General features: G+C 46.8%; 1 protein-coding gene across 1 annotated transcript in view; it reads left to right on the top strand.

Moving 5' to 3' along the window:
* LOC109323690 (neuronal acetylcholine receptor subunit alpha-7-like) overlaps positions 1-17,360 on the top strand; it is a 162,410-nt gene that overhangs the window by 13,717 nt on the left and 131,333 nt on the right. Inside the window, exon 2 of the mRNA XM_019555381.1 lies at positions 14,712-14,851. Within this exon, the coding sequence (XP_019410926.1) occupies positions 14,712-14,851 (140 nt within the window). The remainder of the gene's footprint in view (positions 1-14,711; positions 14,852-17,360) is intronic.

Raw genomic sequence — 17,360 nt, 5'->3', positions numbered from 1 at the left:
CTTTTGATCAATTGCCACTATAATTTGATCAGATGGAGCTGGTCACTCCTTTCCCTATCAAAAAGAGAACTTTAAAAGCAGCATTCAACTTCGCTATGACACTGACTCCCTCCCTGGAATCTTAAATATGGAAAAAGCAGATTTTATTCCCCATTGAAGTAGCCCCTATTGACAGCAGTCACTTGCACTGGCAGGATTTCAGATTTAGGACCTCTGTCCATTGTCTTTATTGAAGATGCAGAGCCTGGACTAAGGGCCAAATTAGACAAAGGAGCCTCAACTGCACCTGCTTACATCAAAGCTGCATTTGATCCAAAGGGGCTTTATGCCATCTTTGCGTAACAAAGGACCTCATTTCATGTCCCACCTTAGAAGACCATCTCATGTCCAGTTCCTCAACATTCAGGAGAAAAGGGTGAGCAGACTGCTTTGATGGTCACAACATAATCAGATCTGATGTCACAAAGGACATAGTCCTTTCCATTTATCCACTGTGACCCAGCAGTGACAGGGTTAGAGGCTAGATAACTTAAAGTGTACACTGCAGAGACTTAGAAAGTAAAAGGTGTGACTCCATTTAGACCCAGTAGAGCATATTTCTCTAGCCCAATGACTATATTGTAGGCAGAAAAGCCCATGCTTCGTCGGAGGAAATACATTTTATTTCAGTAAAATAGCTGTTTCTGGGACAATCACCCCTGTCTAAAGCCTAGAGTAGCATTGGAAGACATGGATAAACAGAAGAAATAAATGACTGTGGCTGATCTGATTGTTAGAGGGAGATTTTCAAAAGTGCTGTGTTACGTAGGCTTCTGCAGTTAAAGATAAAGCTCCCATGATTTTTTTTTCTTCTAACGTGACCCACACTATACCTTGACACAGCTGACAGTTCTTCCAGATTGCAGGGGTGTTGGGACTAATTTCACTGTTTTCTTCAAGTGCTTTGTTTTGTATCAGTAAGATGCAAAGTAGTTCAGCTTTTATTAGCATGACTATTGCCAGGAGAGCTTTCTGAAAGAGCTTGGAGACGGTGGGCCTGTGATTTGTTTGGCAAAAGATAAAACATTATTTGTATAAAGTGGGGGTGTTCAATTTGCCTGCCCTATTGGGTAAGTGGCAGTAACGCAGCAGTTAATATAGACATCACTCGCCCCTGCACCCCCCCACAACTGAAATGCACCCCCCTAATGGGTCTCCGTATTCCAGATTTCAGTGGTGGACCTCAGTCCCCACTTACCTTCACCCCTGAATTCCTGCCCCCCCAGGAGCCCCAAAAGACAGACGAAATGTCTCCATGGGCTGGATCTGACCTGCAGGTTGTGTCTGCAGGCAGAATAAGGGTGATTCTTGAGTTACAAGATCTGGGTTTGATTTTTGGCTCTGCTTCCTATGTGAATTGGAGCAAATGACCCCTCTGCATACCAGTTCTCAGTCTGTCGTCCACCCTTTGCTGGTCTTGTCTATTTAGACTGCAAACACTTTGAGATACAGATTGTGTGCCCCCCCGCGCCCCAACCCTCTGCCAGCCAGGGCTGCTTTGACCCAGGTCAACATCCCGCAGTCCCGGCCACACATGTAAACATGGCACCCGGGAGGAATAACTCCTTTATTATATGTGCCAAAGTTAATTTCACATGTATATGCATTCACTGTGTAGCCCTTCTTACTTTAGTCACTTGCACTCTCCCCAGAAATAACATCTTTTAAGCACTTGTGATTAATGCTTCGAATGTACAATTAACCTTCCCTCTAAAGGGACTATAATTTCAGAACAACACAACCTAGTCTATAAAGTGATGATATATTCTGTAGGGAAGCAACAAAGAAATGACACGTTATGTAATTTTTCTGTTTGTGCTGCACATTTCTTGGCATTAACACATCTGCATCATTCCAGCAGGTGCACTTAAAAAAGTCAATCTTTTTATTATGTAACAAAACAATCTGCATTATCTCTCTGGTATGTTGTTTTGCTTCTGTGTCACATCATTCTGTGCCAAGCTGGGGCCTCTCTTCCCATCCTCAAGCAACATTTAAGTCTGGCCAATACGAAGAGACCAGCAGTCAACCTCTACTCCTTTACATTAGTCGTTAGACCAACAAAATGTAGCTCCATCTGTTCAGAAATCACAGAATATTTTTCACAGTATTCATGGGCATGCAGTGAGATCTGCATGTGAGAATCAAGCATATAAAAGAAGTTTTAACTGTATACAAGAAAAAGTCAAACACAGAGCATATATGTATGAGGAGATGAGATGTTAAACCTTTCCTACCTGAAGAAGAATAGTTTTCACAGTACTTCTTCCTGGTAGTTTTTTGTACATACGATACTCAGGGCTGAGGGCATTAAAATAAAAATAACATGCTGGCAGTTGTGGCATAGCTCTGACTGCACATAAGAACAAAAACAGACAGGACACATTCACATCTTTTGGGACTAAGTGACATATGGCAATGACATGCTTTACATCCTCTGAATCTGTATATACTTGTGCACACACACTGAACCATGTGTCCACATGTCTTACCCAAAGTGAATTGAATACATATTTTTCTAATGTGTTTCCCTATTCTTAGGCTTCTGTACAGACATCTGAAAAACAGTTTATGCTCTAAAGCAGGGGTGTCAAACATACGGCCTGCAGAGCCCCACCATCTGGCTCCTGGTACTGCCTCTGGATCTGATCAGACCCACACAGGACATGATGCACACTTCCGGTGTGGGGCCAGTCTGCTGGCTGGATTGGGCCCACAGACCCCCTGCATCTTCCCCAATCTACCTGATCTGGTGGCCACTCCAGCTGGTCTGGGACTCATCCTGCATCTGGCAGCTGCCCTGGGATGTGTGCTGCACATGGTGCCTACTCCAGCTGGTTTGGGACCTGTGCTGCACATGGCACTCGCAAGTGCCATGTGCAGCCTAGGTCCCAAATTGGCTGGAGGTGGCGCTGCATGTGGTGCTGTCCAGCTGGGATGGCCAGAGTGTGCAGCACCACTGCTGCTCTAGCCAGACTGTGCCATGTGGGGTGCTGATTCCAGCACTATGGGAACTGCACTATGCACAGACTGACTGGAGCAACTGCTCCAGGTATGCTGGAGAAGGAGGAGAGGGTCTGTAAGCTTGACCTGGCCTGTGGACCAGCCCCATGCTACTCATCTGGCCTACAAGGCTGTATCAGTTTGACACCCCTACTCCAAATCTTCACATTTTGCCCCCTCCTATATTTTATATTCTTAAAACTAAAACAAGACAAATGTTTGTTAATCCCCATATGACAAAGTGTCACATACATTCCTTATGCAAACCTAGCTAGAAGCTTTGTAAGAATCCAATAAGAAGCTACTGCAAAAACACATATTTGAACAGCAATATTCCATAAGAATCTAGAAGAGCTTTAGGATATTTTAATAATGCCTAATACTCAGTCCTTTTTAGTATTTAAAAAAAGTTCTCTTAAAAGCTTGTTAGGATGTAAACCTCATCTACTGAGCAATATAATTTGCTAATTTGCTATAATGAGACCAAAGACTAGAAAAGCAGGAGCATGTTGGGGGAGGGGAGTTGGAACTGCGGGAGTCTTAGTAGTAAAGACTTTAAAATGCTGAACTACTGGACAGCTTCCTAAAATCAATCTTGAATCAAGATAAATAAAAAAAGATGAACAGGTATTTTAGACCTGATAGAGACCTACTAATAGTCATTTGTAAAAGGAAGGCAAAGGGTTATTTTTCAAACAGTTATGGAGGGCAGTATGAGAAGTCTAAGAAAAAAAGGTGAATCAAGAACTGTGTGCACAACACTCAGCCTTTTGCAAAAGCAAAGTAGGAAAGAAAAACAATAAAATATTAACATGAAATCACTTTCTAAAAACTTAACACACAAAACCAAAAGGGTCTTGATTCCTGGAAAACAGTGTGAACAAAGGATGAAGGTAATATATATAGCCAGCAGTGCTCAGATTGAGACATCTCTGGAATAAAAATAATTTAAGATGTTATTTAAAAGAGGGAAGAAAAACACTGTGGGTAGATTTCAAGTAGGAGCTAGTCTTTGCATCTGTAGACACCAAACAGAGGGAAATCCTGGCCATAGACCTGATTAAGAATCAGTGAATATAACAAAAGCATCTAAAGGCACAACACAGACTTGTAGTGAGAGACAGTCTCTACCCCAAATAACTTCTAGTCTAGGTAGAAAAAGCAAGAAAGGAAAGCAGAGGCAGTAAATGACTTGCCTGAATCACATATCAAGTCAGAACCCAACTCTGATTCTAGTCTGTTGCATTAGCCATTGAACTGCACAACATCAGAAGGGGAGAAGCTAGAGGAAAGGACTAGATGCCTGAAGGGTGTTTATGCTGGAAAGCTTGAAAAGAACAATTTTCCAACTATTTAGTTGGTCTAATAAAAGATATCACATCTACCCAAAAAATCATGTCTGCCTGTGTCCTTAGACCAACATGGCTACAACCAACAACCCCAAATCCATAAACAATGTTGCAAATGGAAGCCCAGACAACTTGAGCACATGGCTAAAACAAAAAGCTCCAGAAGACACCCAGGTCCTGCACCTTCTAGGGCTTTAATAACCAGCTGTTCAAAGTTACCACTATAATATTCAAAACTTCACAACCAAAGCAAGAAAGGCATGAAATACTCAGGTCAACAAGAGGGCAGGACTCTGGTGAGGTGGGGTGGATGTACTATTGCCCTCTAATGGCTGCTCTGTCTTGCCAAAGATTTTGGCGCACTTTTTGAACACTGATACATTAAGCTTAATGATTCATATGCAACACCATTGCAATAAATACCATATGCCACATGCACCTTCTCCCCAAAGGCTATGGGAAAGAGGCTGCAGACATGCAGCTGCTCCAAACTGCAGCTCAATCCCCCAACCACCCTGCAACAGGCTAATGACCACCATGTCAATCGATGGGTATGTCTCGCTGTCACGGAGTGGGGCCTGCGAGTGGCTGTGAGCCTGCTAGCGCCCCCTGCCGTGTCAATTAGGCAATCCAGCACCCTCGACTCGCCCACCACATCTTTGATCTTAGGTTCTGTATGGGAGGCTGCCTACTTGCACCTATGACACCGCGCTGGTATTACCTCCGGTCCAAATGGGGTGCTCTCACCCCAGCCTTATGGGCAGTGCGTGCCTCCTACCTCCCCTTTAGCACGCCCCAAGCTTCGCAGCTGTTTCTGGACATTGTTCTGTCCTTGCCGTCCGGCACCCTCTCCGGCGCCCCTTGGGCTCATCCTGCCCTGGTGCCCCTCTCTGGCACCCCTGGGCTTGTCACCCGCCTGGCGCCCCTGGGGCTTGTCATGCCCCGGCACCCGTCTCCGAACCGCCTGGGCCTATTGCGCTACTGGCACCCCTTTACCGGCGCCCCTGGGTTGGTCATGTGCCTGTCGCCCCTTTACCAGCACCTCCGGGCCGGTTAAACAACCTGCACCCTGTTACCGGCGCCTCTGGGCCGCTGCTGCAACCTGCAGCCCGCTACCGGCGCCTCTGGGCTTGCCTTGCCCGGGCCTTGCCCCACTAGGCCTGTCTTGTGGTTCTACCGCCGCTCCTTGCCCTCTCTGGAGCCTCTCACCCCCCTCCAGGGCCTTTGCCACACTTCCTGTGCTTCTCGCCCCCTATGGGGCCTATGCCACGCCTCTCATGCCCATTGCCCCACTCTGGGGCCTAGCTTCTCATCCGCTATGGGGTCTATGCCACGCCTCTGGCACCCGTTGCCCCACTCTGGGGCCTATGCAGCACTTCTGGCACCTGTTGCCCCACTCTGGGGCCTATGCCGCGCCTCTCAGGCACAAACCGCTGTGCCCCACTGGCACTGCTTACTGTGCCCCCCGCTGGGCACCAGGAACCCCCAAGCTACTGGGGAGCCCCCGTGAGGCCTCCTCGCACCCCTACAGCCTCACCCAGTCCTCCGGGGGTAGTTATAACAAACCGTGAGCCACGCGGCTACAACACAAGCAAAAAGCCCACTGGCTTATAACACAAACCACACACAGCGCTGGCTCTCACTAATACCTTTCTCAGGGCTCTCCCTCTCCCCTCGCATCATCAAACTGCCACCGTAGGCTCTGCTGCTCAGCTCTCCGCCGCAGAGCTCCTGCTCATGCAGTGGCCGGAGGGGAACTGCTCTCAGGCTCCAGCCTGAGCTGCTTATACAGGGCCCGGCCCTGCTCCCTTCCGGTTACATGACCTACTTGGTTGCCATAGCAACCAGCACCTGGGGCTGCCCTGCTGATTGACAGCAGCCCACCCTCTTTACTTAAGTCACAGGACACCTCAGTGTCCCTGTGACACTCACCACCTTGGCTACTTTGTGCCAGGGCTACTTACCCATCACAACTTTTTGTTCAGTGAAGGTTACTTCTGGAGGTGATGTTCAGTAGTTCTTCTGTGCCCTGGTTGACTCTGCTAGGGCATCTTCTGTGGGGCTCCTTCTCCCCTATACCCCACCCATTTCCACTTGAGTCTTTGGATCAGCTTGGATGATGAAGCTAATGTGATGATGGGGTCCTCCCATCCTTTGCTGAGGCCTGGAACCAGGGACGGCTGCAGGAGGTCTGGCTGTGATCCTGTAGCCTTGGTAAAACTACAACCAAACAACAATTCAACCAAAATAGCTTGGATGTAGTGGCGGGCAGAGGAATGATGGCCCTTTGCTGAGTGCTTTCTTTCAGCATGTGGGGTTAGGCAGTGCTCCATGCAACTGTCTCCCATGGATGATCCACCCAAGGATGCCCCTCTTCTGAACCTGCTTCTGGGATTGTGTTCCACCTGGCCAGGTACTATAGTGTCATGGGGTGCATCCTTTTGTGCTTGTTTTCTGCTAATGCTTCTGCAAGTCCCCTGATGGGGCACTCTGGTTCTGTGAATGTTTGTTGGGGGGTGGAGGTGCAGCTAACAAGGTTCTATGCTGGCTTCTCCATTCCAGGGGCTTCAGCCATGCCCATTATGCCACCTTCTTCCAACCCCAGCTGACCTATGTGTTCCAGTGATGACTCCCATAGGTGCAGTGTGGCATAATAGGGTCACCGCTACCTGACTCACTGGCTGGAGAAATCCAGCTGGTGTTGAAGTAAGTACCTGGGTCCACCTGGGCAACTTGGGCTTTACCCCCCTTTTCTGGGGATTTTTGCCCTGTGGGGAGTAATCAGCTCCCTGCCAGCTGAGGAATATGCCTCTGAGTGCTCCCTTGGCACCCTGTTGGTGCCTTTAGCCTGCACTGTACCTTCTGGATTACTGGACCAGGCCATCCACACTGGGCCACTTCTGGCCACAGGGAGAACTTCCAGCTCTGTTGCCAGTGTTCCTTCCCGCCCTCCCCTTCCCCCCACAACTTCTCTCCCTGAGCTCTGCTTTTGGGCTTTTTTAAAATCTGGAGCCTTTTGGTGCTGAACCAACCACTAGCACACCTTTCAGCTGCATGGTGGCCAGCTTGCCCCCAGCCCAGCCATTAGGATGTCCGCATGCTGGTAAGTGAGTTTGGAGCCTGTCACACCCTCCCAGACTCAACAGCGAATGTCTGTTGGGTCTCGGGGAATGCTGTAACTCATGATGCTTTCTGCAAAGTGCCATGAGTTACATCAGAGAGCTGTATGGCTGTCAGCACCCTCAATGCTAACTGCCCCTCCCAAGGAGCTCCTGCCTTAGCAGGATAATAAGGATAATAATAATAAATACATCTGTATCTCCTCCACTGGGTGAAAACTTTTGATACAACTAAAAGCTATTCAAGGGTTTCAGAATTATATTACATTGCTTCATAATCTGCTGCAGCTCCATCATAGAATCATAGAGTTGTAGAACAGAAGGGGACCTGTAGGATCATCAAATCTGGTCCCTTGCTGTGGGCAGGAAGTTACTGTGCTTAGACAAGGTCAGCAAGGTGCCTGTTCAGCCTCTTTTTGAACACTTCCAATGATGGTGACTGCACCACCTTTGATAGGAGTGTGTTCCAGGTTCTAGCAAGAGAAAAAGTTCTTCCTTACAGAGAAAAAGTTCTTCATTATGTGTAGCCTGAATTTGCCCTCTATAAGCTTATGTCTATTTGTCCTTGTCCTCCCTTGAGGTGCCCTCCTGAAGAGTTGCTCCCCCAGATCTTTGTGTTTTCTCCTGATGTACTTACATGTGGCTATCAGGGCACCTCTCAGCCTTCTCTTACTCAGCCTGAACAGGTCCAAGTCCCTGAGTCTCTCCTCACAGGGCTTATCCGCCAACTGAGGGGATAACAGCACAGATATTCCACATAATCTGTGTCTATAGTGTCATGCAATCCAGGACAGCAGTTTTACATTGACCCATTCCAGATTTCAAACAAGTAACACACGCTGCCTTTCAGCTTCCTGAAGGATTGCTTTACATGTGCAGGAGACAGTAGAGTGACTTAGGCAGGCCTTGGATAGACTAGACTGGAGAATTAATGCATATGCATCTGGTATCCATGAATTTCTTCACATAGTTCCATCTGTGTATTTCATCCTGGGCCTAAATGTGTGAACTCCGCACTTAGCATTGGGCTTCTCTGACAGGATACCAACTCCTGTCCTGAAAGTCGGTTGGGGATCTACACACTTGTTTCTAGAGTTTAATGCAGAACAGACAACTAGATTATTTAATCTGACTTCCTGCAGATTACAGGGTATTTCTTATCAGGGATCCTGATTTTCCATTCACCACAGACAAATGTGGATGTTCTCATTTTAAGGAGAAAAACAGGGGTTTTCTCTTTCAATGGAGAAAAATATGGGAAATGGCAGGTTTCCCCTAGCAAGCTGGTAGAGTTCCAGCCTTCAAGGGGCTGGGGGGAGAGTGAGAAAGTGACCAGGCAGGGGGCACCATGTGCATACGCATGTGCAAACATGCACGTGGCAGCCAGGAAGTGTGGAAAGCAGCTCCTGCAGTTCCTTGCAGGTAAGTCTGAGAGTGGGGATTGAGGTCCTCATAGTGAGGGAGGGAGGGAGGAGGGGAGCTGGGTAGAGCTGGGGGCTGTGTGAGGCCTGGGGCTTGGAGCCCAGGGCCAGAATGCGGAGCTGCAGGGCCTGGGCAGGGAGTGGGACAAAGCCTTGGGTGGCTCATCTGGTGGGCAGTGGGAGGCTGGCTCCCTGCCACTATGCATGCCCCTGGGGGAGCATGGGGGGGCATATGCCCCCCAGATTTGTACATGTGGCGGGGAAGGGTGAGGGCCAGCTGCCCTGCTGCCGTCCTCCTGGGGCCATGACAAGGCACCCCATGCCTGCCTTGCAGCAGTGGGGATGGTCCCACAACTCTGCAAAGTAAAGTAACTTGTGTCTGGCAAAAATTCAGCTTCCAGAAAGGCAGCCCCTTTTCTTGATTCAAAGACATCAGGAAAGGGAGAAGCCAGCACCTCTCTTGTCAATTTATCCTAAGATAAAATCACCCTCTCTTTGCAAAAAAAAGTTGAGCTTTGTTTGTAATAAGAACTTGCCTGGCTTTAGCTGCCAGGCATTGGTCCTTGTGTCTAAAAGAGCATTTTGGTATCCATGGTTTTTTCCCCTGTCAGGCTCTTTAATACCACTTATTTTTTGCATTAGGATAAAATCATTGATGGTCCCAGAAAGTCCACCCAGATTTGGCCAGGTTAGAAATTGGAATAATCACTTCCTGCACATGGTCCTTGGGTCCTGTTATTCAAATGTATGATTATTCCATCTGCCCTGAAAATGTGACCACCCCATGGATACCCTCATACCCAACTCAGAGACTTTCTGGCCCTCACAAATTTCATCTCCCTTGAGCATACTTAAAAGACCTTGGTTGGATAATGTCCACCTGGGACACAGTAGTAACAGCTGCCTCTTTAGCCCAGAGGAAGGAATGCTTGGTTAGAAGCCAGAAATAGACTGATATCTCTCAGCTTTTCTATTGACTGGCATTAATAATTCTGTGTGCTTGACAGCTCTTTTTCACAAGCAAGGCATAGTACTGCTACTGTCAGAGGCAGGGAAATATCATCCCTGTAGTAGGGTAACAGAGCTTGCACAAAGTTGCTTATAAGGGACCTGTATAATAGCCCTGGTTTTTTACTAGGACAGACTGTTGTCTCTGTCACTCAGATTGAATATGCCACACATACGTCCTTGGCTGTGCCCTAAGCTACTGTTCACTGCAAAGCCAGGATTAGGCCCCACAAATACTGATTCATATTCTTTTAATGTTGTCTTGCAACTAGCTGTGAAAGGCACTGGCAAAACATGTCACAATGTCCCATAAGTTAGTTCATGCAGAGGGTAACAACAGAGCACTGCTACTGTCAGTTATTCTTCCATCTCAAGTGGAAAGGTCTGGGGGTTAGATCTAAGGGCCCTGGGTTCAGACTCTGCTGCTGGCCAGACAGAGGTCAGTGTGGCTCTACATGACGGTTTTCTGTTTTCTTTATAAAAATAACCACAAGAAAACTATTTTTTCAAAAAACATCTGCAACAGAAGAGTGTTAATATTGTAAATGTCAGGTGCTCTTGTTAGGAAATGTCAGAAATAAGGCCATTCTATTCAGCTGCTTTTATGTATTCATTGGGGGAGGGCCTTTGATTTAATGATCATGTATTTTTTTAAAAATAGCCCAGCTTCATTTGTTGCACAAGAAGGACAGTGAATAAAGCTTGGGTTTGCAAGGAGAGAAAATACGTTTTTTATTTCATTAAAGCAAGAGAGCAGGGCCCAGAAACCTGAGTTTTGGTTTTGGTTCTGCTGCTCAGTTCCTATGTCCCATAGATCAGTCTGTTCCATAATACATGTCACTTCCTGTGTCAGACGGGATGTAATGCCTGCATACATGGTAGGAATGGGAGTTATGGTTTCAAGGGTAAGCTTAACTCTAGCCTCGCTTTTGAATAGTTGACTTCTTCAATGTAGGGCTCATGTTTTTAGCCCCCTCATCAGCCCCAGTCCCCTCATCAGCCTCATAAAATCAAAACAAATGATGTAGGATTTGTTTTTCAAAAGCTGAAACAAAGCTGACTGTGTAAAAGCTGAAGAAAAGTGACATTAAGTACTTAGGATCAGAGCACAGGCTTCTTTTGCAACCAGAGCAGAAGACATGCATACTCCCAAACAAACGTGGAAGCAAGATAAAATGGAACAGGCATGTTGGAAAGGACAAGAGTCAATTTAAACTATAAAGGTATCATTAAGAAAGTGAAAACAGAGCTCATATGAAGGCAATAGAAAGGAACTTCAATTAGGGCCAGTGAAAAGAGAATCTGGAAACAGCCAAAGAAATGCAAAATAAATAAGGAAACTTGCAAGCAAATCAATGAGTTGGTTGGACTGAAAGAGATACAGTTAAAGAAGCAAACAAGCAATCGTGTGTAGTAGAGATACCTAAGCCAGAGCTAGTCTTTGCTGACCGTAAGGATGAGGTACTATCCTAGATTGTAATGTCAAAAAAATCAGTGATGTAGCAACCAGATCATTTGAATTGCAATAGGTCACCCATATGGTACTGTCCAAGGTGTTCAGGAGGACCAGGAATATGAAGCAGTAGAGCTGCTAACAAAAATACACAAATTTTTCTTGCAATTAGCTACCACATAAGGTGGTGGGAAATTCACATATCTTTAAAATAGCAAGCATGTGTGATGACCTTGGAAATTACAAACATGTTTGCAGATATTAAAAAACAAAACAAAACAGAAATGGTGCTCTACTTGAAACTCTGCACGTTCCCATGCTCAGTCCAATGCATACTCAGAAGAAGCTATACATTACTTCAACCTGGCTCGGCAGTGCTGTAAAGATCTGGCGCTTTACTGGGGCTGTTTTGGCACTCTTATCTTATAGCTGATTGAATCAGCTTTAGATAAAAGTGCCAAAAATCCCACCGAAGTGCCCAATTTTACAGATGCTGCAGAGCCAAGCTGAAGTAATGTGCTGCTTCTTTCAGTAAAATGTGGGTTTGGTTTTTTTTAACGTCTGCAAGCAGCCTTAGATAGGAGCTCTAGAACATGTGAAATTATTAAACAGGCCTAGTTTCTGCAAAGAAAATACATACTGTTCCAGTCCGCTAGGCTCCTTAGAGCACAATAAATGACTGGAGAAAGATAAGCTGGTTGATTTATTTGGATTGTCAAAAGGATATTTGCTATAACCACAGAGGAAAATCCTCCCCCCTTTTCCTTCCCCACAGCATACCATTATGCTCATAGAAAACATCTGTTTAGAGTGCTGCAATGTTCAAAATGAGCAGCCATAGCGTTGTGTTGTATTAAAAAAAAGCATGAAATTATCATTATTAATGTGCATTGCAGTGGAGCCTGGAGGCCCCCAGCCAGAGACAGTGTCATTACTGTTCCAGGCACTGTACACGCATAATAAGCAACTCCTAATCATTAATATTCTTACACACCACGTGCATATGAATACTTTGGTGAAGCTAGATTAAGCACATATATAAGAGCTTTGCAACATCAGGGTATGGGGATATGACTGCAATTAATGTAATACCATTGCATAAATCAAGGAAACATTCTTGCCTTGAATGCTGCATTCATTCGGGTCACCCTATCATAGGAAAAGGTTGCTCTGCTTAGAGACAGAGAAAAGAGCAATGGAAATTACTAGAAGGCTTTATTATTGGAAAGCCTTCCATATAGGTGGAAGTTAAAGACATTTTGATGGAGAAAAGGCAAGAGCAAGAGTGGGGGGGAGGGTGGAGAGAGAAAAGCAGAGGTTTACAAAATAACGTGTCCCAGAGAAGATGGGAGGTAAATAGGAGAAAATGTGCTTCTTTCCCTGTACAAAGAAGGCGAATCCACTGAAAGTAAAGATTAAAAATCTACGAGGAATTAAAAAGATTAGGAATGTAACCATCCTCCTCCTGCAACACACAATTTCACAGCATGGGACTCACCACAGCAAAGATTACGAAAGAAAGGGGTCTGGTGGGATTTTAAAAGGATTAGACATTTGCGTGGGGTCAGACGCCTATTTGTTACCATCTCCTATTGCAGCAGTTCAGAGCAGCTTCTTCTCAAGGGCAGCACGAAATACACAGAGAAACCACCTCATCCACAGCTCTCCTCCTTTAATTGCAGTATCTCAGAGTGATAATGCTGACCCTGGTGAATTCAGTGGGAGTTTTGCAATTTGATTTCAATGGAGCCCGGCTCTCTCCCCTGGTCCTTTAATTGGCATGTGATTCACCACAGTCATAGCTCTGCCTTCTTTCCGCCGTTTGTGGCAGAAGATCTGGATAGGCAGCCTGGACCCTCTGAGCACAGAGGCTGCAGTTTGCTGCGGCCCTTATGAGCCCCACAAAGGGCAGGGAAATGGGGAGTCCTCGCTACTTCCCACACTTCGCATCTGGCCAAGGGTCTGCCACAACCAGATCCATGGACAGTAAGAACATGTTCAGGCATCTACCATAGCACAGACCTAGCCACACACTTTCCACTCTCAAGCTTCCTACCATCAGGCAGCCCCTGTGTCTGGGATTGGGAAGCAAATGCCCTATAAGCATACGCATACTATTCTATAACTGCCTGAGGGGACCCCGAGTTATAGCCAAGACAGGGCAAACTTATCTTGAGGTGAAATACCAAATGACAGGGGCAGATATATTTCAGGGATAAAAATTTAATAACCAGGGCAAAACACGACCACAGGCCTGGGGTAGACAGAACAACAACAAAAAAAGTTCAACACCCACTGCCTCCTAGCGCTTCACTCTCACCCCTGCCCAATGCTTACTTCTTTGTTCCTCACTGTCTCTGCAGTGAAACTACCTCTCATCCCTGGAGGTCTCGGCTTCCCTGCCCGCCTTAACAGCATGTCTTTGATCCACCGCTCCAGACTTCCTAGCTGCAATCCTCACGAGGCAGACTCTCTTCGTCTCTGCTCTCTGGGGCGGCACATCAGCAAGCTTCAGTGGTCCCCAGCAAGCTGTGTACTGGCAGACACTCACGCAGGCATATGCATACGCACTCTCCAGCTCCCCTGCTTCTATATAAAGATCCCAGTTCTCAGGAATGGCCCTTCCAGCACCATCCAGAGGGCCCAGCGCCATGAGCCAGGTCATACCTAGCTCCACTGCAATCCAGCCATTAACCCTTTTGCTGCCAGAACAAAGCCCATCCAAAAATACCACTTTCAGCAGGGAACATCCAAACAGTTCAACCACATAACCCTCACACTACCCATACAGGGGTTTCTTGTGTCTTCTTCTGAAAGAATAACTCCTGAGCATTGCCAGAGACAGGTTGCTGGGCTCAGAAAGGCCCCTGGTCTGAACCAGTAAGAAATCCTATGTCATATTAGCCCATGTAACTCCTCATTCGCCAGACTGACCAAAATTGCAAGTTCGCTGGTTATAAGAAACAGTTGTCTGAGTTTGCTGAGAGAAGTGATAGGGCTCCACAGTTTCCTGCTTGCACACTACTGCCTTAGACAGACCTAGTGCTTCGGCAGTGCCTTTCTGACAAAGCAAGCTAACTGTTCCTGGCCAGCTCACGCAGGTCAAGCTCTTCGGTTGCAGCACAATAGAAACAGGCAAATGGTACCTATAAGTGCACAGGGTTTTATGGAGCTGTGGAACATAGCATGAGCAAAGAGAAAGACACTCACTTTCTGTGATACGGCTTTCATAATCAGAATAAGAGCATCCAAAACCAAATGGACCTTCTGATCTGATCAGGCTGCTTAATTAACACCACTCTCTCTCTTTTTTTGCAAGTTTCTCAGCAGGGCGAGAGCCAGAGGCGCTTGTATAGAGAACTGCTGAAAAACTACAATCGCCTTGAAAGGCCTGTGGTGAATGACTCCCAGCCTCTTCTCGTGGAGCTACAATTGTCTCTGCTACAGATAATTGATGTGGTAAGTCAGCAGTGGTCCTGCTTTTGGGGGCAACATATTAATGTAACTAATTCATTTTCTGTTGCAAATAATGCTGGAACAGCATGCTTCCTCATACCCAGCCTGTTAAAGACAGGAAATTGAGAATGCGATGGGTTTGATCAGGCATTTTCCAGAACACCAACACATGGTTGTGTCACTTTGGAAAACCAAGCACCACTCTACATGCACAGATGTCTCCAATGCTATACATGAGTAGTAGGTTGATTAATTATGTAGCTTTTCAGTGCTTTCTACAGAAAAACACACTCTATATTAAAGAAATTAAAACCATGTGTTACTACAAATTATTTATCATACGGTGTTCTCAGAGGCAGTACAGCACAGCTTTAACTGTGGACCATGTGTTATACTGAGAGCTACTCTCAAGAACCTGTGCACTGTGCAGTCACATGGAGCAGCCTGGAGCCACCATATGAAAGGTCACAACGTCACTGGTTCAGAGGCAGCAGCACCAATCTATCCACCTGAATTGACACCAGGGGCAATGTTAGAGCAGTTCAAGCCTTGTGACTGCACAGAGCTCTGAGATGGCTGGGAGTCCCCATTGCACTGGAAGCTGCAAAACTGGCTAGCACCTGATAGGATAGCTGGAGCATGAGGAGACAGCAAACCCCTTGGGATACTTTATGGCACATTAGGTGACTTGAAAGCATTTAATCTATTATTCCCACTGGGGTAGAGGCATAGCTACCAGGTTTCTGTGCCCTGGGTGGTGGCAGCAGCAGAGCCAGCAGGAGCAGCCAGGCTGGCTGCAGCAGAGGTGGCAGCTGGGCTGGCTGTGGTGACAGCTGCCATGCTTGTTGTGCCCCATCTGAGTGAGTGCCAGGGGTGGTATCCTAGTCACCCATCCCTTGCTACATGAATGTCTTTGGGGTCTGGCACCTGGTAGTCCCCCTAAATGCCTGGGCATGTAGCCTAAGGATGTGATAGTTTATCCAACAGGGCAAAAAAAGCAAGAAGCTGCTGTCACTGAGTACTCAGTGGGTGTGTTTACATGAGATGCTTTATTGAGCATTAGATTAATCTACTGCACAGTGAAGTGTCACCATCTGCACATGAACAGCAATTACTGTTCATACAGGTACTAGAAATCAGCACATTAAATTAATGCACTGAAGTACACATATAGACACTGACCAGGAGCAAATTGCTCCTAGTCAGCTTAAGCAGCAGGGGCTACAGGGAGCAGGGACAGCGGGCAGCCAGGACAGTTCTCCCCTACCCTATGGAGACAGGACCAGTTTCCATGTCCCCTACAAGCCTGGGACTGGCACCTGGAGGAATCTGGAGCTCCCCGTCTGCTGGAATGGGGCAGAACAGGGAAGGAGAAGCCCTAGATTGAATTGCTCTTGTTGGGAGAAAATTTGCTCCTGATGGGTGCACATTCAGATACATGTGGGGCCACAATTTAATACGCCTGAATTTTCTATGCAGAAGATTCAGGCACATTCATTGCACGTGTAGATGCACCCAATAATGCTTAACTTCGTTGCTGGGAACAAGCCATAAAGGATTTAGCATCTTCAGACCTATTACCTAGGAAACCTCTCTCAGTCCATTCAGAAGTAGTAGCATATTTCTTATTAGTCCTTTTGGTCAAGCTACAGAGTTTGTTGGGTGGCTGGGAGCCCTTCCATAAGTGTGTGACATGGGCTTTGCCTGCCCTGATAGGCAGCAGTCCTTCTCACACACTCCCTGTTGTACTGGCTATGAACGACACATGCTCCCAGGGGCTGGGGGGCATGGCGGTGGCAGAAGCATGGTGGTGGTAAGTGGGAGCTCCTGCAGACGCCGCCGGTGGTGTTGGCGGCAGGGTGGCGAGCAGCGTCCGTTCAGAAGTGCCTTTTTGTAGGGGGTGCACCACCATGCTCAGGGGGTGCACATGCACCCACATGCATGCCTTATGAGTTGCCCTGTTACTGGCCCTGTATCTGTCCCATAAGAGTTCACTGGCCACTCCCTTTGGACTGAACACCTGTTTGGCTCATGCAGATCCCTTTTCTAGGTTTATCCTCTCTCACTGGGCCACCTTGATCACCACGACACAGGCACAAGGCTCTGTTCTCCTGAAAGTCCTTTTTAAGCCTTTCTCTAGTTATTCCTCAGGGTGAGGGACCCTCCATTCACTCTCTGCTGCTTTCCTTCTGGTTCTCAGTTGCTATTTAGGTTTTCCATTGCTATTAGATGCTCCTGCACCAACATCTTAGCTAAGCTCAAGGAAATCACTCTGCAGTGTGTGTAACATAGGAAGTCCACCACTAGCCATTTTGCATTCTACTCCCTGTCCTTAATTAAAAACAAGCACAAAAGGAAAGAGAAGTAGTGGCGGGGGTGGAAGGGTGTTTCCTAGAAGAGTTCCTTTTGAGTTTTCTGTTCATATTTCATAGATTTCATAGACATTAGGGCTGGAAGGGACCTCGGGAGATCATCGAGTCCAGCCCCCTGCCCAAAGGGCAGGAAGTCAGCT

This window comes from Crocodylus porosus, unplaced genomic scaffold (assembly GCF_001723895.1).
Source record: "Crocodylus porosus isolate Cpor-Errol unplaced genomic scaffold, CroPor_comp1, whole genome shotgun sequence".
Taxonomy (NCBI): domain Eukaryota; kingdom Metazoa; phylum Chordata; order Crocodylia; family Crocodylidae; genus Crocodylus; species Crocodylus porosus.
This window is presented reverse-complemented; position numbering and strand designations above follow the sequence as displayed.